At 41.2% G+C, this 22,923-nt stretch overlaps 3 protein-coding genes across 6 annotated transcripts in view; 1 reads left to right on the top strand and 2 right to left on the bottom strand.

Annotated features, from left to right (window-relative positions):
* Window positions 1–5,100: 5,100 nt before the first annotated feature.
* cyp19a1a (cytochrome P450, family 19, subfamily A, polypeptide 1a) lies at window positions 5,101–8,064 on the bottom strand. Its single transcript, XM_076287814.1, has 9 exons — window positions 7,860–8,064; window positions 7,452–7,602; window positions 7,096–7,250; window positions 6,760–6,942; window positions 6,489–6,603; window positions 6,259–6,370; window positions 5,908–6,070; window positions 5,530–5,771; window positions 5,101–5,358 (listed from the first exon to the last, which is right to left on the bottom strand). Exons 1-9 carry the CDS (start codon window positions 8,062–8,064, stop codon window positions 5,101–5,103), a joined length of 1,584 nt encoding a protein of 527 aa, XP_076143929.1.
* A 4,026-nt stretch (window positions 8,065–12,090) lies between these two features.
* On the top strand, window positions 12,091–16,793 carry gldn (gliomedin). Its single transcript, XM_076287813.1, has 10 exons — window positions 12,091–12,583; window positions 13,182–13,233; window positions 13,384–13,401; window positions 13,513–13,611; window positions 14,618–14,719; window positions 14,818–14,946; window positions 15,232–15,312; window positions 15,398–15,523; window positions 15,725–15,875; window positions 15,969–16,793. Exons 1-10 carry the CDS (start codon window positions 12,167–12,169, stop codon window positions 16,429–16,431), a joined length of 1,638 nt encoding a protein of 545 aa, XP_076143928.1. The 5' UTR covers window positions 12,091–12,166; the 3' UTR covers window positions 16,432–16,793.
* A 185-nt stretch (window positions 16,794–16,978) lies between these two features.
* dmxl2 (Dmx-like 2) overlaps window positions 16,979–22,923 on the bottom strand; it is a 47,591-nt gene continuing 41,646 nt past the window's right edge. For all 4 annotated transcript variants that reach the window (XM_076287809.1, XM_076287811.1, XM_076287810.1 and 1 more), the window contains 7 exons: window positions 22,298–22,358; window positions 22,015–22,142; window positions 21,636–21,713; window positions 21,352–21,443; window positions 20,294–20,346; window positions 18,914–19,131; window positions 16,979–18,697 (listed from right to left, as the gene is read on the bottom strand). In XM_076287809.1, the coding sequence (XP_076143924.1) occupies window positions 18,488–18,697; window positions 18,914–19,131; window positions 20,294–20,346; window positions 21,352–21,443; window positions 21,636–21,713; window positions 22,015–22,142; window positions 22,298–22,358 (840 nt within the window). In that variant the 3' untranslated portion in view covers window positions 16,979–18,487. The remainder of the gene's footprint in view (window positions 18,698–18,913; window positions 19,132–20,293; window positions 20,347–21,351; window positions 21,444–21,635; window positions 21,714–22,014; window positions 22,143–22,297; window positions 22,359–22,923) is intronic.

Genomic DNA, 22,923 nt, shown 5'->3' with positions numbered 1-22,923 from the left:
TTGTATTTTAATATTAATTGCTAAGTTGTTATTTAAACATTTATTTTATGCATTTTACAGGAAAGATAAGTCACATATTATGTCCAGTCTTTAACCAGACCAGCCTCTTCCCATCCAGTGTCAGCATAGGTTTCACTAGTCATGCCACTACATTCTTTTATTCATGTTTTCATTTTTTTATTGCATTGATAGCCCACAGGTTTGTCAGCAACAAAGCAGATGGCTTCCTGTGGTAGCATGACCCATTACAATAACACTGGGGGGTTTAAACACTCTGTGCCATCCTGCTTTAAGGTTAACATACAGTCAAAGCCTCAGTCACTGTTTGTTTCTTCCCTCTGCCCCGGGTCCCCTAAACTGGTCTGGTTTATAGAGGGCCCACTTTCAGCTATACCTTCTCATCCATGTGGAGTTATATAGTAAGGTCTTGGGGACTTTTTTGCAAGACTCTTATGGCCACTACTAAACACTACAGCCTTTCAATAAACATTTATAAATGTTTATTCTCACCACTCCTAAAGAGGCCTAATTCATGGGTACTCTGCGTTAATGTTGGCGATCTGATACAGTATGTGTGGTTTCCAGTAACCACAGCAGATAGTTCACAAGCAGGTCTGATCGTAGTTATTTATATTTGCGTGCGCAAATGTTATTTATGGTTTGCTTGTGCATTTTTTTCTCTGTTTAGATAAAATTTGTTTTAGCTGTGAGTTGTTAAAAAAGACTCTTGTGATTCTCAGAGAGAACCTACCGTCTTGGGAAAGAATTCCCTCGGCCAGTTGTGTAAGTAGCTCTCATAACTAGCTTAAGAAACAAATTCAGGCAAACTGCTTGTAAAGTGGTTTAATTGGAGTCATGCATATATTCAAATAGAATGTGTATGCTTTCCTTTCCTAAAATGCATTTGGGCAGCGAGTTTTATCTAAATGGACACTGCTGCCAGAAATGTTTCACATCTGCTTTGGATACTGCAAGCTCTGAGGGAGAGCTATCCAAAACCACACTTTAATGGGAGTTATTTGCTGTCGGAATTGTCTCCCTTACTGCCACATTGAGACCCAGTCTAACACAGCAGGGCCATTTAGTGACACTCATACACACAGACACTTTGTCTGCAGACTTGTTTTTTTATTTCCATTGAAGAGGCACTTCCGTGATGTGGAAGGAGATATTATTCATCCTCTTGTTTGCTGCCAAGGACTCTGTGACTAACTCTAGAGTGGAAGGCTTTTTTTTTTTTTTTTCTAGATGTGATGTGTTACAGATATCTTTTGTGATTCAGTGGTCGAAGGCAGTGCCTCCCTAGAAAAGCCAGGGTTGGGTGGTGTGGAGGGGGTTTGCTCTCGATCAGATCTGGGCTTTGGCAGACCTCCACTCTTTCAGTTTCTCAGAAGGCCCCCATGAATGAAAGGGCTCAAATGGGCTCTTGTTTCCTGTTTGCGATGGTGTTTGCTTGTGAAGAAGCCCCCCCGAGTGTGCTGAAAGAGACATCAAAGATCATGGTAGTGCCTGTGTCCTCAAAATAAAACTGCAATTGACCTGATGCAATTGACTATTTTTCACAGTCCATAAAATGAGGCAAATGTTGCACATTTTCATTAATCTTTTGGATATTAAGCCCCCCCCCCCCCCCCACGCACACACATATCTTGCTAAAATCATAATAATCAATAATCAATAATCAAAATCAACATTTTCCTAGTTAACAAAAGCCAGGGCTTTTAAAGGAATAAATAAACATATAGCATTGTTAGAGGTCAAGGCTGATTTGTTTACGTATTTAGAAGAGCCAAGCCTCCTGACTTCCTGTAATTGTGACACAGCACAGAGGGAAGAGGTGCACCTGTGGGCTCAACAGTGTGAGCTGTGCACACTGCCAGAGTCCGTGGGAACTAATGGTACAAAACATGTCACATTAAGATAAATTGGCCTCAGGGTGTGTCTTTTTCAGACATTTCAATTCAGTAAACATTAACATTTAGAACTTTTACACCTGTTGCTCTTGTTGTTGTCTCAAACAACATCTGGATCATGAAATTTAAATGAAATATCCCTTCAGGAATAAGAGCACTTCAAACATGCTTGAATTTGTTACCGCACTGTCACTGGCAGCGAATAGATGCTCAAGGCAAGGCTTTGAAGCTTCCAAAGTATGAGAACTTCAAACATCTGTAAAAGGCAGTAATTAAATTGTTTTTTTTTTATCTTTGCGGACTTTGTTTGTGACTGTCCATTGTGATATTTTACACAGCCGAGGTTGAGTTCATTCAAGCGAATTGAATAATAAATGTAAAATACTGTCTGCATTGTGGGCTACGTTGTCATAGCCTTTTGGATAGAACTGCGGAAATAAAGCCTCTCTAATCATCTGTGGCTCATGTTTGTCTGCTTAATTATCCTTTTTCTGATGAAGCAGAACATAATTATAATTTCCCTCTCACTTTTGTAAAACACGATTGGGCTTCACTCTTCTGTGCAACATTTACCCCTGTGGCCCAAGTTCTCCAAGCTCTCCTCCACTCAGGAGAAATCACTCCCATCTCTGTCCTCATACTCTCATTTGTGTGCTTGATTATAGGATTTGGCTTTATCTTTATTCTTGAGTCAACCCTGGACTGTGAGTCACAAAACTTTTGTTGTGGGAAATTGTATTGACCACAGTGAAGGAATGACCACTGAATTTGGCAAATATTCATTTGATATAAAATCAGAAGCAACGGAGTTGGCATGAGTTGAAAGGCCTTCATGAAAGAAGTCATATCAACTAAAACCAATTTATTTTCATCAGCCTTTGATGTTCTGTAGTTTTGGCCTTTCAAAACGTAATCAAAGTGTGGCTAGAGGTTGTCTTCAGAAAAGACTTGCATATGTGTTTATTTAGTGATTCAACAGTTTATATTATTTGCTTGCTGACCATAGAATGAAACGCCTGTCTAATGTAACAACTGTTCAGTTATCAGAGGAAGGACTGTTAACATAAGAATACAACAGGCTAAATCTAGGGGCCCTTGGGGAACTGACTCTGTTGTTTGTAAATAGCCTTGTGACAACAAGAAGTCTCGACAGCATTTATTTAGAATCCAGTTGCCTTTGAGGTCATCTTGATAATGGTTGTCTTGAATATCCAGTATTTTCCCATGACTTCCTGACTTAAATAATGGTCTGCGATGTATGATTTCCTACCCTCACATACAAATGTACCTATTCAGCAGTGCACCTTGATGAAATTTGCATAATTTCTGCTGAGCGTGAGAGTAAGCACTATTTCTTCAGTCTTCAGTGTCTGTGTGCAGAAAGCTGTTTTTAGTTGTTGTTTTGAACGCTTTATCTTTTTCACATCATCTGCCACCTGACACCTGTTCATTGGACAACTGTTTTGAATCCCAGACGAATCTCTCCTGAACAGACCAATTTCACTTTACCTGTCAATTATAGTCTGGGTCTGTTGTTCTCTATACTGACGACAAGCATTGATATGGAAATTTCCAGAATTGAAAGCAGAGGCACAAAGCCATATGCAATTGCAATGCATTGTTTAGCTGTTCACTTGGCCCCACTCCATGTCTGCGTGAGTCATCAAGGTCTAATTGAAATGGCAGCGCTCATCTACGTAAAATGTTACATTTATTTCAGCAAAGGGACCTGTAAACATACCTGGCAGGTTTTCTAGGATGCCTGCAATAATTTGCAGCCCCTAATGTATGAAATATAATTCTTTGATATGATAGTTTTATCATTAGTATAACCAATATCACAACAGTGTTTAGATATGTGGAATAGATACATGGTGAACTGTTGTAATTATGAAGTTTCATAGTTTTAAGTTTTTAGGAATGAAAAATGTATTATTATTATTATTATTATTATTATTAATATTATTAAGAAGCCTAGTAAAAATGGGCCTGTGTGACTTTCCTGGACGGCTCCTTGTTTGGGATCAGTGAGAGGAAGGTACCCATGTGTGAGTTCAGCTCATTCCCTTCAATTAAGGTTGTGATGTCAGCTGTGGTATCAATCTGACAGCACAGACCCTGGAGGAAATCAGAGTACACCACAAGGACCTTTCACAGCCCTTCCATAAATTAATATACGTCATAACGACTATTTTTAAATGCCCATTAAAAATAAATACAGATAGATGGAAGATCAGACCTCCAACCTTCTTGAATATAAAATATTTCCTTTATTTTGTTTCTGCTTTACTAATGTCCTGTTTCAATTTGAAAAATGTAGGTTGTCTTATCGTGATTAACTGCCGACAGCAGAGCAGAGAGGAAAGTTTGCATACAGTATTCTATTTGGTGGAGGGATGGTGTGGTCATGTGGGTGCAATATAGTTTCATGAGGAACAGTGGTTTGTACATGTAAGCAAACATCTGTGGGAACAGGACCTCTTCTGACTCTGAAGAGGCGATAATGAGAGTCTAGTGACCGTCTTCTGAATGGACTCCATCTGCCACTGAAAGGCCATTAACGGGCTCAGCAGCTCAGACCCCAGGGCCGTCTGCTCTCAGCAGACCACTGGTGACTCAGTGGGCTCCCACTGTCAGTCCATGGTGTATGGTCGGTTTATCCCAACTGTTTGTGCCAGACAAACCAGACACTCCATTTTATTTTGGTTATTTTTTGGGCTGCATCTTCTCAGCCAGACTGACATTGAACAGACATGTCACAGTTAAACAATTTGTCTATTTTAACTTGAAATATTTACTTTTGGAGTCTATGTGTGATTTCTGTCCTATCAGTGGATTAGCTTAAGAGCATTCAGTGCATGACATACTCACTGCTTTGAAAACAAGACCCATAGTGCCCTCTACTGTCAAAAAAGATACCAGCATTCAAGTAATTGCAAAAGTTACACAAAAAACACACACAATTATTTCATATTTCATCAAATAATGTATATTTAATTATATTCTTTAACATACAGTCATAACACAAAACACACATGAAATGCATAGCCTAAGCCATGCAGAAAATACAGCAAAATAGACAATATACATCAAATTCATGAAATCATTGCAAAATCATAAAGGTGGTAACAAATAGCAGATAAATACAGCAAACATCACAACATCAAGTTTCTACAGTATTGAGACATTAGGCTTTTCCTGGGTTGCTCCTTAAGCGCTTCCGTGGAATGAAGCGCACCATCATAGAGGCTTCGTCTTCTTCCACTGGCTGCTGGGAGAGGTTGTTGGTCTGAGGAATGTTTTCGACAGTGCAATCGTGCCGCGGACACACGGAATAGCGGGAAAGCAGCGTCACCAAGATAGACTTCATCATCACCATGGCGATGTGTTTCCCCACACAGGAGCGCGGCCCTGAGCCGAAAGGCTGAAAGAATCGATTGGGCACCTGGCCAAGAGAGCAAACAATGAGAGGAGCTGTTTTTCTTAAGGTAGAACTATAAAGAGTATTTTCTGTTTTAATCTGTTACAGAACTTTCTGCAAATCTATATCATAAGGCAGCAAGACTGGCTTTGAAGAAAAATGAACCATTTTTGAGAAATATTTCCTTGCACTTACATTTTTGTCGAAGTTGTCCAAACTAAATTCATTTGGTTTCAGGAAGAACTCTGTCTTGTGCATGCGGCCTACGTTCAGGATGATGTTGGTTCCTTTGGTCACCTTGTAGCCGTCGATAATATCATCAGCCAGTGCCCTGCGCATGGTGAAGTCGACCACTGGGTGGAACCTCAACGACTCGTTGATAAAGCTCTCCAGTACTGTCAGCTTGGGGAGGTCAGCATGGCGGAGAGGCTTGTCACCTGCACCATGAACATTAACATATTGAATGAGATTTAATAATATATTATAGGGGCAACTGAATACTGCAAGGCTGTGACCATTATTGAGGAATGATTTTTAACAGTAACTTATGAAACAGTGTTTTACCTAACGTACCTATCATAGTGTCCAGCTCGTCCAGAATCTTCTTTTCCACCTCAGGGTGCTGCTTGAGGAGCAGCAGCATGAAGAAGAGGCTGATGGAGAGGGTGTCCGGAGCAGCGATCACCATCTCCAACACACACTGGCACACATTGTCTGCACTCAGCTCCCCATGGTTCTGTATGACACACACACAAGGGAAGAGCAGAGGTAAGGATGAGCGACTTCATCACACTTCTAATGCATTAGGGATGCAGGCTATTAGATTCTAACAGTCATGCATCACCAAAGCTTTATGTCTGCAATGCAGTGTGCAAAATCATTAAATGCTGCTAAATGCTGTCACCATACATGTAAGTTTCTAACCTGGGCAAATATCAAGTCTGTAGTGAAGTCAATGTTGTCCAGCTTCTCTGCAGAGCGTAGCATTGTCCGTTTCTCCTCAATAAGGCTCTCAATTGTGTCTTGAAGTTCCTTACTGAAGTTAAAATCAAGAAAATAAAAAGTTGATTAATAGTATTTCAGATATTTGATACGAGAGGTTTCTGGCAGTAGCATCAGATTTGAAGTGCAGTCAAATAGAGGTGACTACTTACGCTGCTCTCTTGTGTTTGTTATGAAGCCACTCCAACTTAAAGTAAATGTCTGGCTTAATCAGGACTGTCTGCCAGGTCTCAAAATACTTATGGATTTTGGAAAGCAGCTCCTTTTCTGGAAAAAAAGAATAAAAGGCATTTATGAAACCATTTTGTTCCTGTTTATCCAACTTCAAAACAAAAAATGTTTCATGTTTACCAAAAATTAAATATCAGTATCGTTGACAGAACAATGCACACACAGGGGCACACACACAGGGGCCTGACTGACCATTGAATGGGACTCCCAGGAAGAGTCTGTTGGAGATGTCCACCACCACGCAGCGCAGCAGGGTGAGCACGTCCACGTCCACGTGGCCCTCCGTGCTGCGCACGTCCTGCAGCTGCTCCAGCTGCTTCAGGGTCGAGGACGCGCAGATCTCCAGAGTCTTCTGCAGCCCCGGACCTGTCAGGGCTAAACGTACCAACACAGTCACCACACGCCATGGAGAATGAAAGGACAATCACCTTGTACGTGTATCCATGACTCATGTATTAGTATTATAGTAGGTATTCCAACAGTATTTTAGACTGAACAAATTCAGCAGAATTTTTAAAGAATTGTTACCTTTTGCATAGAAGGCTCGCACTTTCTTCCAGAGAGTAACATTTGAGTTGAAGATAATCCCTCTGTCATGCATTCCTATACACTGCAGGCCCTGCTTACTGCCAAACCTGGCTGTGTACTTGGACTGCTTCAGGACATGATACACAGCAGAGGACCTATCACACAAGTAGGCCACTATTAATATATGCAATAATTACCTGCCACAGATTAAAGGCTTCACAACAGCTGCATTTACTGTATATAGGAAACACTTCTAGGACACTCTGTGAAAAACACTTTCATGTACATGTTTCACAAACACATTCATCTACATGTTTTAAACATGTCCAATATGAGTGTAGCTCAGCTCCTCTTACCTGCTCAAGATTAGGGTTTCTTCTCCATTGATCCACACTCTGACAATGTCTCCATATTGTTTATTGTAATAGTTGCTTGCTGTTCCAATCCCCGTCCAAATGAAGCGTGAATAAGACATCAGAGGTCCTAATCCCAGATAAAAGGAGGGTCCTGCAGGGTAGAAATGTCAAAACTGAGTACCCAAACCTTCTCATATTGACCATGAAATATCTATGGGCATAATCCAAGAAACATATCATAGCCTGTTTGAAGTTCTTCATAGAATTGTAAATAGTTATGCACCATTACGTAATGTATCCCAAGATCTCATTTGTAATCATAGACAAGAACGTTATGTCAACGCTTCAGGCAAGCACACACACACAGAAAGAGAAAGAGAAATGGTTGTTGGGGTCTGTGGTACTGACCTGGCAGAGAGGACTTCTCATTCAAGTTGAGCAATGCTACCAGCAGGCCGAGCATGAGCAGCAGTGTGGCCGTAGTCCCAGACACGCTCTCTGGCAGGCTGTGTGTCGTGTTCAGTGGCCCGCTGAACCACAGCTCCGTCATCGTCTGGTCCATGTGCAGCTGATCAATGGTGTGCATGCACGGCTGTAACAGATCCGCTGCCATTTAAACTGTATAGAATATTATCACCAACAGGTCCCTGCAACAGTGAACAGCTTCTAGACTCTGATGTCCTCTCAGTGGTTCAGTTTTGGAATGGGTCGCCTTTTATACGAAAGACACAGAGAGGAGGTAGGTCAGGATAATGCAAAAGTCATAACAAAAAAGGAACATATCAAACAAACCCAGGGTAGCCTTGCCTCTGATTCTCCTCCAACTTCTCATGTCCTTGAGAATGTTGCAACTGAGTTTTCAAAGCAACTCTTCTTGGTTCGTAACCATATGATTTAGCATCTGAAAAGGACATAATATTTACATAATTAGAGTAGTAAAATACACACTTAAAAATATTTTTCTTCTCAAGCACTTACTTTATACAATTTTGAACATGTCCTAATGCTATGATTTTGTTTTCATCATTGTGCAGTGTAAACTGCAAGTTTCATAAATGTGTTGTGAAATTCTACTACATTATGTATTTTATTCCTTTTTCAGCCATTTCCTGCCTGATCTGTTGTAATGTTGTCTGGCATCGCAATTTAAATCAGTAGAGGGAAGCATGTAATCAGTGTGCCACCAATAGAACCAGTTCTTCCTTCTGAATATTTTTTTAAATTGTTTAAAAAGCAAAAGAAATCTTCTCTGTCTGTTATTAACGAGTGTTGGTAGGGATGTAAAAGATGTACAAACAAAACAGGGTTCTCCTTATTGTGTGTGTATTTCATGTGATGTCACCATAGCTCTTGGAACTTCATATTATTTCCATGTTCACCAGCTGGTGGCAGGTTTGAACATTTCCAAATCTAAAATTCTTTGGCAATGTGCAACTCTCAAGATAGGTTTATGATGGAGAGAATGAGTGGCAAGGCCCCCCTGCCTGTTTTTACCAACAAAGATTTATCTTACTACTCCCAGTTACTATCTTGAATATATCATGATATCTGCGTAACTATATAAGAATGTTAATAATTTAGTAATAATTAGAAATAAAATAGAGTAAATCTAGTAAGGCACCCTAATTAACCCTTGGACATTGACAGAAAATCTTTTTCATATAGCAATCTGCAAATTAAATTTGTGGATATTTGCCATCAAGATACTATCATTTATGCAATTGTTTTAGATCCGCAGTGTGAACAGACAATTCTATAACAATTCCATAATCTTTCCCCTCTTAAAATAAAAGCAGTCATCTTTCTCTTTGTACACACGATAACAGACTTTGTTCATATTATTTATGTCAAAGGACGTCTGTGTTGTCAGAGGGCCCTTTGTGCCATAAAATGTGGATAAAAGGACTCTGTGAATTCACTTGACGCCCACACTCTCCATGATGGAATCTGCCGGAATCCCATGGAGATCTTTATACATGCGTTGTCCAGCAGCTCAGATAATGCTGTCTGTATAAGTACAAGTCCTGTGGACTGAAATGAGTTGTCATTTTCAGGGCATACAGCATGATTGAGCTATGGAGGAATTCTAGGACTTTCTCTCAGACCTCCCACTCTGAATGCCAAATGAAATCATTATTGAATCATTAATTCATGTTAACATAACCTTGTCTCTATCTATAAATGTTTCTGAAATAATTGGGCGAATCATGTTGCTACTTTGCCCTCAACATCTTATGAGGTTTTCTTTCTTTGCTTCTTCGTACATGCCAGTTTGGTGTGTTAAGAACACATTCACCTTTATCAGGTCCAAAGAAAGTAATTTTTTAGAAATACACAAAATAGAGTCATGAAAGATAACACCCGGTCTACTCCTTCTAACATTTCAGACAAGGAGCTATTAAGTTGCTGGAACATGGATGACTGCTATTTGAAAAGGTACATGAATGAGCTCTCTGTGTCTCTCTCTATTCTTTATGAATTTAAATAGTGAAAGTTGAAAAGTTGAACTGTGGATCATCAGTTACTGTGATGGTGACATGCTGAATAGCAGAATTATACTCCTATAGAAGTGTTATAGTCAATGCTCTTATGAGCAGGAGTTTTTGTGCCATACTTTCTTTTATTATTATTAATAATATTATTATTATGAATAATATTATTATTTATCCAAAATCTTATGTAAACAGTACTGATGCTTACATAAAATCTGTCAAAAACTGAAAAGACCAAATCAAAAACAGAATAGCATTCAAATAACTGCATCATGTATGGATAATGAACAGCATGTGTGTCACCATGGCAGAGTTCAGTGAATGAGAATGGGTAAATTTTCTAGGAAAACGTCAGCCTTTGGACACGTGTTGCCCACTCAGTCCTCCTCTGCAGTTTGGACTAGAAGGTGACGAGTGTCCAGTCTCTGATGCGTCACTTTCCCTGATGCCCACTGACCCAGCCGCCGCTGCCGCAGTGTCCTAAGATGTTTTAGCTGGCGGTCAAGTGACTGGCCGAATAAAAACACAGCCAGCTGCTCAGCCATCTGCAGCCAGAGTAGGTGGCTACAAGGTTCCCTCTCACCACATGTGCCAGCAGGGAAGGAGAAAGAGTGTAGTGTTCCTCACCAAACATACTGCCAAACCACTTCCCTCTGCTTTCTCACGACACCAGGGGGATAATTGCCTGTATTCACATGTCCTCAATGTGTAAGGCGTGCAGTAGTAAGTCATTTCCACAATCTTCATTCCACCTTGAAACTTGATAGATTTTCTCTTGACATCTTCCAACCTTCCAGCCCATGGTGACAGTTTGTAATTAGTAATGTAACCCTGAGCAAGTTGAGTTGAAAGACCAGATATTTTATTTTTCTTCCTTCTGTCTGTTCCCATCTTGCATTGCCTCATCAGTTTTTGACATTTGCTGGCAGACAGCAAGCCCATCCTGTCTCAATATATCTTTTTGTATTTTTTTTCCCACCAAATAATACATTTCATAACTGATGTATTGATGGTAAAAGACACTAATACAGAGATTGATGTATTTGTATTATACAAATATATTCAAATCCATGTTAGCTAGATCTGCAGGTAATTGGCAGGGCAGCCTGCTGTGGTATCCATATTGTAGAGAGCCTTTTTTCCAGCACTAATGGGCGTAGGGGCTGCACATGGCTGGACAATCATAATGCAGAACGACTGCACCGCGTTTGGCTGAGAGCTCCGACTGGCCGCCTCACCACGGTGCCGTCTAAAAGCCCAGCAGTACTGAGGTGGCTTTGGGTGAAAGGGCAGTGGGACACTTTAGCATGGACATCCCCAGGGGACACGTTTGAACCACCTAAGAGCCAGAGATGGTCCCACTCCCAGTGCTGTCACTTTGCCACAAGCTCCTCAGACACGGCGGCATGGATGTGTGCTGATGGTTGGCAGTGACCTATAGCTGCCGGGTGCATGGGGAGCAGTCTTGGCAGGGCCAAATGCATAGACTGGTGAAACAATGGTGCATTTAATATACGGAGGATTTATAATTTTGAATGTTATGTTGATTCATTGAAATGTATGGATTCTTAAGTAATCTCTGTGAAGCATACATTCACAGCATCCTTCTTTTTGTATTCAGTGTTTTTTCTGTTCATTATTAAGCATATGCAGTCTTATCTTGTCCAGCATTTCATTTCATTTGACAAAAGTAGATGTTGCCTCCAATGTCTAATCTCTTACATTTCTACAATTGTATGTTATTATAATTATCATTAATCGTTAATTCATCCGAGCATTCTCGGATTATCCATCAACAGGAAATGATTTTGGAATTTCAAAAGAGGAGCAACATATTGCTTTTTGACATAAATTCAAGTGACAGACACAGATAAAAAATTGTGTGAACAACAACATTCAACATTTGCCCTTGGTCTCCACCCCCCCTAACCCTTCCACATCAGCAAATGCTCTGTTCATATGAATTATGTCATAGACGGGCCACAGTTACACACCAAAGAATGGGCACAACTGCATATAAATCAGGTGACTGCACAAGAAGGGGGTTCTTCTCGAGAGGCTCCAGACTGTAATACCAACTCTGTGTGCCTTTGGACAGAACAAGGACAGCATTTATCCTTTCTGGTCACTGCCAAACTGCCCAGAGTAGGTTCTGTATCGCCCAGACAAAGGAGTGTGGATGCAAACACAAACTTTTGGACATTTACGCTGACAGCGGCACTGATGCTAACGGAACTCCCGGACACGAGTAGAAGAGGAATCATGAAGCTCAGCAGCCACAAGCTGCCGTGGATGGTACAGTTTCTGTTGTACGGCACCTGTGTGCTGACCCTGGTCAACTCAGGGGGGCTGTTCATCCTCCTGGTCCAGCAGACCCAGCTGTCTGCCCGGCTCGTCCTTCTGGAGGGCCGACTGCAGGAGATCTCGGAGAGCTCCGTGGTGGAGTTCCTGTCCCAGGTCAGGGGCCCCGAGGACCAAGGGGAGCCGTCCCAGAGCTCACGCAACAAGAGGAGCCAGGAGCTGCACCACGCGCAGGAGGAGCTGCTCCACGCCACTCAAGGTGTCCACCATGGACAGGGCATACACAGAGCGGAGCAGCAAGGGGACATGATGATGATGATGACCTACTCCATGGTGCCAGTAAGACAGACTAAATATCTATTTACATCTATTTGCTATTCCGGAGGATTATATGTAATTTTATAATAACAACAACAAAAATATTATTATTTGTAGATATCATAATTTAATAATAATAATAATTATTATTATTATTGTTATTATTATTATTACTATTATTATTGTTGTTATTATTATTATTATTTTAGGCTGTTACACATTAATATTGTCTTTGTACTTAGGATAACACTCAATGGCCACATGTTATATAATGTAGCTAGGATGGTCACACTGACCATTATGCTCATTCATAACAGATTTGCTTGACTAGATGGCACACAATTTGCCACTTGCAGAATTTAATGTTTTGCTCAGTTTCCTGTACTTGTTCCTAAAGAGTGTAGTGTCAACTGTGGCGTGAACCTGTTCAGTCATGTGTGTAAATAAGTTACGTAATAAAACAGTACAATAAAAAGGGTGCTAAGGATGATGTTTAATCATATATAAGAACAGTTTAAAAATAAAAATGATATGAAATGTCATGCATTATATTATTCTTAACTTCTCTACACAATCTTAACATCTCTTTCATCTTTATGATTTGTATTTTCTGTTGTAGGTGAAAGTCCTTTTAGACATCTGTAACAGCACAAAAGGAGTCTGCCTCACTGGTAATTGTAAATTACTGTAATGCATATGCAATGCAAATGATATAAATATTATCCCAGACAGAGACATAATTCTCTGTTGGCACAGAGTTGATTGTACATGTATATATTTAGAAATGGATTCTAACATAATTTTACATGTTCATGTTTAAGGGCCTCCAGGACCAGCAGGTAAGACATCCACTCACACAAAAGAAAAGAAACAACCAGAAGACATGTCCTAAATAACTGTACCAAATGTGTCCATTAGCTGCTGTCCTACAGTCATGCTGTGCATTACAGGTCTGCCTGGCACTGACGGGATGCCTGGGCACAATGGGACAGATGGATTACCGGGGCCTAAAGGAGAGCCCGGGGTGGAGGGGAGACGAGGGAAAAGAGGTCAGGCATCCATCAGACATTTCTCTCTCTCTCACTCTCTATCGCCTTCACCCTCTCTCTCTCTCACTCTCTCTCCTTCACTCTCTCTCTCTCTCTCTCGCTGTCTGTCTGTCTGTGCATTAGCCCCGTAGACAGGTGAAGCAGAAGTGATGGGCAGGCTAAAGGACAGGGCCCCAGTGCCACAGTGAAATAAGAGCACACGCACTGCACTGGCCTCCTTCAGTCAGCCAGTCTGTGGAGCTCCCTGACAGTTGGCCAGCATCGGCCCCGATGCTCTGATCTGATCTGATCAGACGGCGGCCTGGGCTTTAAGCGGGCTCGTGCAGTCAGACCAGTGTGGTGTGAAGAAAGGCAGGCCGTGAAGAATGGCCTCATCAGTGCAGGGTGGCATTCATAACTGCGGTCTCCACCACTTCCGCTCGCTCTCCGGCTGCACTTAACAGCCTACCCACATGGTCTGAGATTTTTTCTGTCTTAGTCATGAAAGACGTTATTCATGCTTTACTGGACTGGTTCTTAGAAACCACTGGAAATTCCTGTCAGTTGCTTTTGTAAGTGATGTTCTGTACTGATAAGGCCATTATTATTTTAGCTATGCACACAATTTAACCACAGTTTAATAAGCTGGATGTCACAAGAATTCCAATCTACATGATGTCACATCTAGTCACTTGTATAGTTAAAATGAAAACCACTTTAACAAAAATGAGAGTTTTGAAATGTTCTTCTCAATTATATACAAACATATTCTTAACCAACTCTAATCATTTTATCAAAAATACAAATCAATAACTTCTCTATGGTAACCCTTGGGCTGCTTATATCTAGCATACAGAATAGATATACAGTATGTTGGTGTCAGCTTTGGCTAGGCTACATTTACTCAAAGCTCTAATTTTGTTTGTTTAAGAACACCATGTGCACACATTCTTAGGAGCTCATTTAAACTGCTAAATGAGTGTCTTTGTAAGCAGTAATGGTTGCATGTCCTCTGATCATCCCCCAGGTCCTCCTGGGGAGAAGGGTGAGCCAGGAGAGAAGGGAGACAAAGGAAACCCTGGACCACCTGGAGAACCAGTCGAGGCCTCCAATGACGTCCTCTTAGAAGGTCAGGACTTGTCCCTCCTCACCACTTACAGCTGACCACATGTCCTATTAGTATTACTGTAGTATGGATGGAGCATGACCCGGTCTGTTATTCGGTAGGTCCACCAGGTCCACCTGGCCCTGCGGGGCCCCCTGGTCCGGCTGGACCTCCAGGTCCTCCTGGCCCTCAAGGACCGGCCAGAAACAGGACCCATCGAGCTCACCATCATGCAGCTCAGAAATCTATCGGTAAGTGCCGTTGTGCCTTGGAGCTCAAGGTTTTTGACCACTCACATCGTGCACTTGACAGAGGATCTCCACTTACTTCAGAGATATCTGATACCAAAGTGCACCATCAAGTGTTCAACAGTTTTTTTGCATTTAGCACCAACACTAGTTCTAACCTCTTTCCCAGGTGTTTGGAACTTTCCCTGCCCTGTCCTGTCTTCTCCCTATAAAGAGTTTGCCTGCTTATCCCTGCTAATGTATAATCCATGATTTCCTTATTATGGCTCATTCATCCCCACTCACCAGGATTACTCCATGCTATTCCAAATGACTCGACTGGCAAAGAGGGAGCAAAAGAAAAGGGGTCAATTGGGAAGAAGAAAAAAGGTATCAATCATTTCATGAACATGACAAACATTTCATAATAGGACGAAAAGGCGGCTGCTGACAGGATTTTATGTCTGTGCAACAGATTGCGTTATAAGAGCACTTGGCAAACCCGAGAGCATAGCCAAGATGTGGAGCACATTTGGAACCTGGATGAAAGATGCAGCTGTGTCTGACGATGAGCGGATCTGGGTGGCAGACCACTTCTCTGGTAGTGATTGAGAACTAGATGTACACTGTGATAGCCAGTCCACCACCCCACTACATCAAACACGCAGATTGCAGTGTTGACACAGCAGTAATGAGAATAACACTTATCCCATTGTGTTTATAGAGTCCAGTCTCATGGGACTGCATTGTTTTTCCTCCTCCTCAGATATGCAGTGTGGTCACTCATCTGTCTTCTGTTTAGGTCGAACTATGCGGGTATACAAGAACATTGCAGCATTCCAGAACGGCAGCAGTGATACCATCGATGTTGGGAAATTCTTTCAAGGCTGTGGTCACATTGTACACGGTGGCTCAATATATTACAACATTGCTGGCACTTTCAAAATTGCCAAGTAAGTTTTGTAACATACCCCCCCCCCCTCCCCATGTCATCTAGCACACTCTTTCTGTTTTCTGATTCATTTACTATCTTTCATTTCCTCCAGATATGAGCTTCAGACCAAAAGGTTACACACCCTGTCCATTGAAAATGCACTGTACCATAATCTGGCTTACCTGCTGTTCAACTCCAAGACGTACTTCAAATTGGCGGTGGATGAGAACGGCCTATGGCTCATCTTCGCCTCCAGTCTCGACGACACCATCATGGTGGCCCAGCTGGACGAGAAAACGTTCTCAGTCTCGGAGATCGTCAACACCAGCTACCCTCGCACCAAGGCTGGGAATGCCTTCATTGCATGTGGGGTTCTCTATGTCACTGACACCAAAGACAGCAGGGTAGCCTATGCCTTTGATCTCCTGAAGGGTAAGCCTGTGAATGTCAGTTTTGATTTCAGAGCGCCTGCTGGCATTTTGGCCATGCTCTCATACATGCCTCGAGAGAAACTTCTGTTTGTTTGGGACAGCACCTATGTGAAATCATACAAAGTGCATTTTCTCTCTGATTGATGAGGTTAAAATGGGCTAAATGAATACTCAGTTCTTGTGATGAATGAATATGATGTACCACTGTCTGATGTGCACTATAGCGCGGAGTAATCTTTCGTAATACATTTAAACACGATTTGTCCCGATCATTTTTTGTGCTAGGCTGAAGAGGTTAGTGTGCTCTGTATGATGTGCACTGTTTTCATGTAGTGCTTTTATATTGTTATATTGTGCAGTTTCATGATGTGCTTATTACACTGGTGTGTTTTATTCCTGAAATGCAGCCCTATCTCCACCCCCAGTGGATTGTGAATCCTGCCAGTGTTCACGTATACCATTAAATTATGGGAATTGGACAAACAACAGACACACTGTTTTCTGTTTAGAATACTTTAGACCCTTATGGGGATAACACTATTCTTTAACACTTTGGTTATTTTTCTCTGATCATATGTTTAATGTGACAGCAATGAAATGAACAGTGTTGGCACAGAGAAAAACACAGGTCTGCTGAGATAATGTTCTTAAATGAATAACCTAAAAAGTGAAGTGAGGCTAAAAGAGCATATCTCTTGAAATAAAAAGAATTTATTCAACTTACAAAGGTAATGATAAAACTACCTGTTCGTCCCATTTTCAAGAGCGCCTTGTTCTAGTGTTCCTTCACACACAGAGAATATTCCGCTTTCAAGAAATACACAACAGATAGCAAGTAAAAGGACCATTGGTTGAACACTTGAGTACATACAATAGACATGGCGCAGAGTAGGTCTGACAGAAACACAAATATGTTTTAATAAATACCACATACATTTAACCAAAGTACAACTAGTCCAACTGGTATGACAACCAAAAATAAACTAAAAGCATTTGTGTTTGTACAAGCTATGGTAGTAGTTCATTTATATATATTTATATATTTATTAAAACTATTTTAAACTTTTTTTACTACTTGGCCAAATGAAGCCAGACATTCATTTGTATATAACAGTTTCCTCTAGAATAGCATTGTCATTTTTTAAATTAACTTGAAATTTATAGTGTCTCCGGATTTGAGTGCAAATATTCATTTATGATTGAAACATTAAAAAAACCTAACAAACAAAAGACAAAAACAATAAATAAAACAGCAACTTAAGCTGTACTGTGCTGTGTCCCAGATAGCTAAACATAAGACCTTACATTGCTAATGTAAAGGCAATAAGTATAAATATAAATACAGCAGTCTGTAAAGGAATGAATGGGCAAATCATACAAAAACAAACAAGTGAACATCAAATATTTTGTGCAAAACGGAACAAACTGAAAAAAAGTGTTTCTGGTCAAATCGAGTACTTCAGTGCAGCCTGGAAAAAACAAGACGTATAGATGAACCATTTCAATCACAGTCACGTGAACCTCACTTCATCACTCGAATGGAATGTTTGCAGTGAAGCCACCACTACGAGCGGGCCATCGGTGACTACAGCTGCAGTGGCGCAGAGATGAGCTAACAGGTTTCTTTTTCACTGTGAGCCCGGCCGGAGTGACCAGCCCGGGCCCACGAGGGCTATGTGCCATACAACTGTGCAATGTGAGCAGCCAATGGGAACGAAAGGACAAGGAGGAAATAAAACGCAGATCCGACAACTCGAGTCACACTGGAAACCACTGACGTAATATAGAAACCACAGTGCTGGTAAGATGCTAAGAGTTTTCAGCCGTGGGCACAAAATGACGACAGATACACACAAAAATGTTTGCTTTGAGCACTTTTACAGAGCACTATCAATAAACCTGTGTATGCACCGCTTTTACGAGTACAGTACATGCATAGCTTTCCTATAGACACACTCTATCAGAGATTTTCAGGGAACAATGTCAGCTTCTTAAAATTACAGTAAATCTATTATTTTTTCTCTTTTTTAAAATCAAGTACATGTGACCTTTGCTTATGTGTTTCAGCCTTTGGAAAATATATTTTGCAGCGCAACTCACTTTGTTACGATCCATGGCTAAGGAAACGTACAGTTTGCTGCCAGAAAAGCTCCATCACTTTGTGTAATCCCTCTCTTGGTTACTACACCACAGTTACAATTTACAGGATATCGAATATACTAGCCGGTATGTTGTAGCGGTCGGGGAGAACTCTCATTTTCAGAGTGCCGTCAGCGCCGCAGGTAAAGATGCGGTTTCCTGGGCAGGTCTCGATTTGCATCACTCCGGCGCCAATGTTGCGGAAGATGGATTGCTTGGCGTGCTCAGTGCTAAAGGAGTGCATTAAGCCATGACCTGTCAACTTCCACACCTGAAACACACACACATTCATGTTTGTAAAAAAGCACACATTCAGACAGACAAACAAATTACAGGTCTTTAAGCTTTACAAATTGTGATGAAATGAACAAAAAAGAAGCAAACCAATTCCCCATAATCCTAAAGATACACATAACTTCACATCTTAAGGAAAAAGGTCAAAAACATATACAGGTATACTATGCTAGATGTGTCCAGCTCTGGTCACCTTCATGTTCCCCTCAGCAGAGCCGGTGACAAAGAAGTCCTCGGTGGAGTCCAATGCCAGGGCCTTGATGGCTGAGTCATGGGCCTGGAAGGTGTGCAGCAGCTGCCTCTGCCGGATGTCAAAGATGCACACAAAGCCCTTGCGCCCCCCGGAGATGATGAGCTGCTGCTTGGGGGCATACTGCAGCACAGTGGCCCCGTTGTCATGGCAAGGGAAGGCTGGCAAAACATTTAGAAATCCGTACTTAGTGGATTCTACCAACTGCATATATTTATGTTCATGTTTATGGTATTTAGCAAATGCTTTTGTCCAAAGTCATTTACAATTACACCACTAAACATTACATTAACATTAAAATGAGCAGTTTATAGTAAAACCTGACAGCCTAAAAAAAAAAAATCTGCAATCCAGATCCAGCACAGTCTCAAGCAGGGACTGAAAACAGAATGATTTTCATTTTGGTTCGTTCTGAGCAAAAACTATTTTTTCATTCCTGTTCCAGTGTTCCAAGGCCTCTCCTTCAAATTATAACCGGTTAGAACATTATAGAAGAATGGTTAATAATGTTCCTTTAAAAATGACATTGCCTTTACAAATTGATTTATGGCCGGTGGCACAATGCTATAGCCTTTTTTTCCCCAACAGTCTTAAAGCTTAAATCAAAGCGCATTAGATATCAAAGCTAATTGTTAAAGCTAATTGTTGAATTCAGGCATGGGGAGAGATTTGAAAGTAGGCCTATACAATATTAGAAATTAAAAAATGTCTAATAGCCTAACTTAAGGCACAGAAAATGTCCTTGCTTTAAGCCCTGTAATAGCCTAAGCTGTGAGTGGTGCTACCAACTGCATGACAGACCTATAGATGTCATCCTAGTGTCTCTGGTAGCCTATGTTATTTTTAGGCTACATACTTGGAAAAGGCAGTTAGTGTTGGATATGAAACTTATTTGTATCAACTAGTAGTTCTAGCCTATTATACAGGGGATGGGAATCTGATATGATTTAGGCAAATCTGACTAAATCATATAAGGGCTTTGGAGAACACTGGGCAGGTGACTTTCCAAGCTTATAGACTTTTGAATCATATTCAAACAAAGGTTAATCGGAATGATAAATACCATTATTAACCGGTTATCTAAAATTGAAAATAACGATTTACTCTGAAACAAGTTTTCGGTTACGTTCATCCAAAAATAGTGTTCGTTTCCGGTTTTCGTTTCTAATCCCTGGTCTCAAGGATGACCAGGAGAGATAGTTAAAGACCAAAGACATTCAAGAAAAGACCTACCCAGGACATTCTCTACAACAGTCTTGTCTTTGAGTCATTCAATCAAATGCAATAAATTAACTGAGATGTGCTGCAGTTGTACAAGCTTACCGTGCACCATAGTATTACTGGGCGAAATCAGGGTGTCCCATAAGCATACATTTCTGCAAAATAAATAAACATACATTTCAGTATGACAGAAATAACTATTCCCTTCTGACGAGTTCTCAGATAATCTCTAGATTTGCTGACACTCTATTATATTTGTGCACATACTGTATGTAAGAAGAGTATGCTAATATATGCAGTATAACCAGCCACAACATTAAAACCACTGCCAGGTGAAGTAAAGAAAATTTTTACAAGGGTGCCTGTCAAGGGGTTGAATATATTAGACAGCAACTGTTAATACATTAACTAATTTAATGTTTGTTCTAGGTTCTGTAGGAAGAAGGAAAAATGGGTACATATTCACGTTATGTAAGGGATAATGTATAGAACGCCGGTCATTACTGGGAAAATAAGTCCCAACAGGGCGAACCGGACCCCGACGCGCAGCGGAGGGGTCTTGTTCCGCCCTGAAGGGACTTATTTTCCCAGTAATGACCGGCGTTCTATACATGATCCCGCTTATTATACGGCTACTTGCCAACACGAAATAATAAACTCCCCACGATATCACTTTAGCCTACATAACCTAGCCTATTTGTTACCGTTCATCGTGGCATTTGCTGAGAAACAAATAGTTCGCAACAACACACGCTGAACTTGAATCAAACATTCTTTAGAACACAGCTGATCAACCGTCTGCTTTCAAGTTTGAATGAATAAGTCCCTTCAGGGCGGAACAAGACCCCTCCGCTGCGCGTCGGGGTCCGGTTCGCCCTGTCGGGACTTTTCCCAGTAATGACCGGCGTTCTATACATTATCCCTTACATATAGCACATACATTAACACACATATAGACACATATAAACAAACATTCTTGAGGAGTCCACCCCTTAATAGGTCAGAGCCTTTATGGTAGCATAATGGGGTCCTACACAATACAAGGCAGTTGGTTCACATATTGGGATCTTGGACTGATCAGTGGATATTTTTTCTATGGAGCTGACATTCAGAAGCCTCTTTGTGTAAGTGAAATAATTTCCTTATTGCCTGACACTGACCTGCTGTCATTGGATTGGCCAGCTGTGGCAATGAGACTGGAAGAAGTGATAAAGGCAAAGTCACCACAGGTCTTAGTATGACACTGCCAGCTCTGGGGGCAGAAATGAGAGAAAGAGAGAGAAAGAGAGAGAGAGAGAGAGAGAGAGAACAAAAGAGAACAGGGAAATTAATTCACCATGCCAACTGAAGCTGATGTACGCAGGCACTATAGAAAGGAAAGTGCTTTGACTTGCACCAGTGATTTTAAATTAGCAATATCCTGTCTTCCTCCTTCGTGACTCACCAAGTAAGGTTTGGGGTTTGATGAGGTTTGGTTGACCTGCCAGAGGCTCAGGAAGCCCTCCCCATCAGCAACGCCACACTACACACACACATAGAGAGAGAGAGAGAGAGAGAGAGAGAGAGAGAGAGAGAGAGAGAGAGAGAGAGAGAGAGAGAGAGAGAGACACGATTGTGACCATGCTTTAAAAATACCTTGACGTTTCGGCTGGGATAAAAACAGGTGCTGAAAGCATCATCTCAGTAAACTGCTTCATGTGGGCACCATGCATTTCAAATGCCAAACCCCTTCTGCTTTGTTTTACTTAACGTCCAAATCAGACAGACACCATACACTTAAAAGACATTGAAATATGTCCTTGTAGATTGCAATGGTGCTGTACCTTATTGCCCTGGGAGTTGAAGTAGAGTCGGGTGACTCTGGCGTTGCCTGCCTGTCGGAAGCAGATAAGCTGCTGCGGCCGGTTCCACTCAAACATGCGCACACTCCCATCCTGAGCTCCAGTCATGTCTGACACACACACACACACACGTATTATTTTTTGGAAAGGCTTTTGTTTAAGTAAAAAAAAAAAAAAAAGTTTAATGTTGATCACACAAGTGAGATGGTTAAGTGTACCTGAGGTTAATGTTTGTTAGGAAAAAAAATAGTTAAACAAAACTTACAATACTGATATATGGGATGGGATGTCATTCTCTTCACATTATTCAGGTTCCTCTTCATTATCTGTGGAAAACAGTTCATATTAGGTGACAGTCACACAAAAGCACTTCAATATTGTCATAGTTATTGGGTTGTATTATAAGAACTGAAGGAGAACAGTTTTACATTTCAGCTGAGATTTCTTTAAAATGACTTTTGAGGATCACCCAGACAATAACAACACTTCAGGCCTAGACCAGCCATTAATCCTTGTTGGTGGGACCTCAGACTGTGGAGGACCTGGGAACTGGCTGGGTGACGCAGTTCTCTACCTTGGGCTGCCGATGGCTGGCCTTATCTCATGTTTATTATTTCTCCTCTGCTCAATACAAACACAGACCCTGGTAATCTCAGTGAACTTAGACTCATCAATGAGTGTTTAGACGGAGATTGATTGCTGGTGTTATTGTGATAAGAGACTAAATCAAATATACCCATGGATCTATTCCCAGGTCGAGGTCGACCCAGGACAGGGTACAGAGGTCGACGTAGGACAGGATACATGTACACAGGCCCATATGGCTTTAGGTGGACATGGTCAAAGGCTGTTTCACGTCACTTCTTAATCCTGTTCCATCTCTCTCCCACA

Source organism: Alosa pseudoharengus, unplaced genomic scaffold, assembly GCF_046254945.1.
Source record: "Alosa pseudoharengus isolate Yale_2024_CS ecotype anadromous, Long Island Sound unplaced genomic scaffold, YU_APseudo_1.1 YU_APseudo_1.1_scf_16, whole genome shotgun sequence".
Lineage (NCBI taxonomy): Eukaryota > Metazoa > Chordata > Actinopteri > Clupeiformes > Clupeidae > Alosa > Alosa pseudoharengus.
Note: the sequence above shows the minus strand (reverse complement) of the source record. Positions and strands in the feature narration are given on the sequence as shown.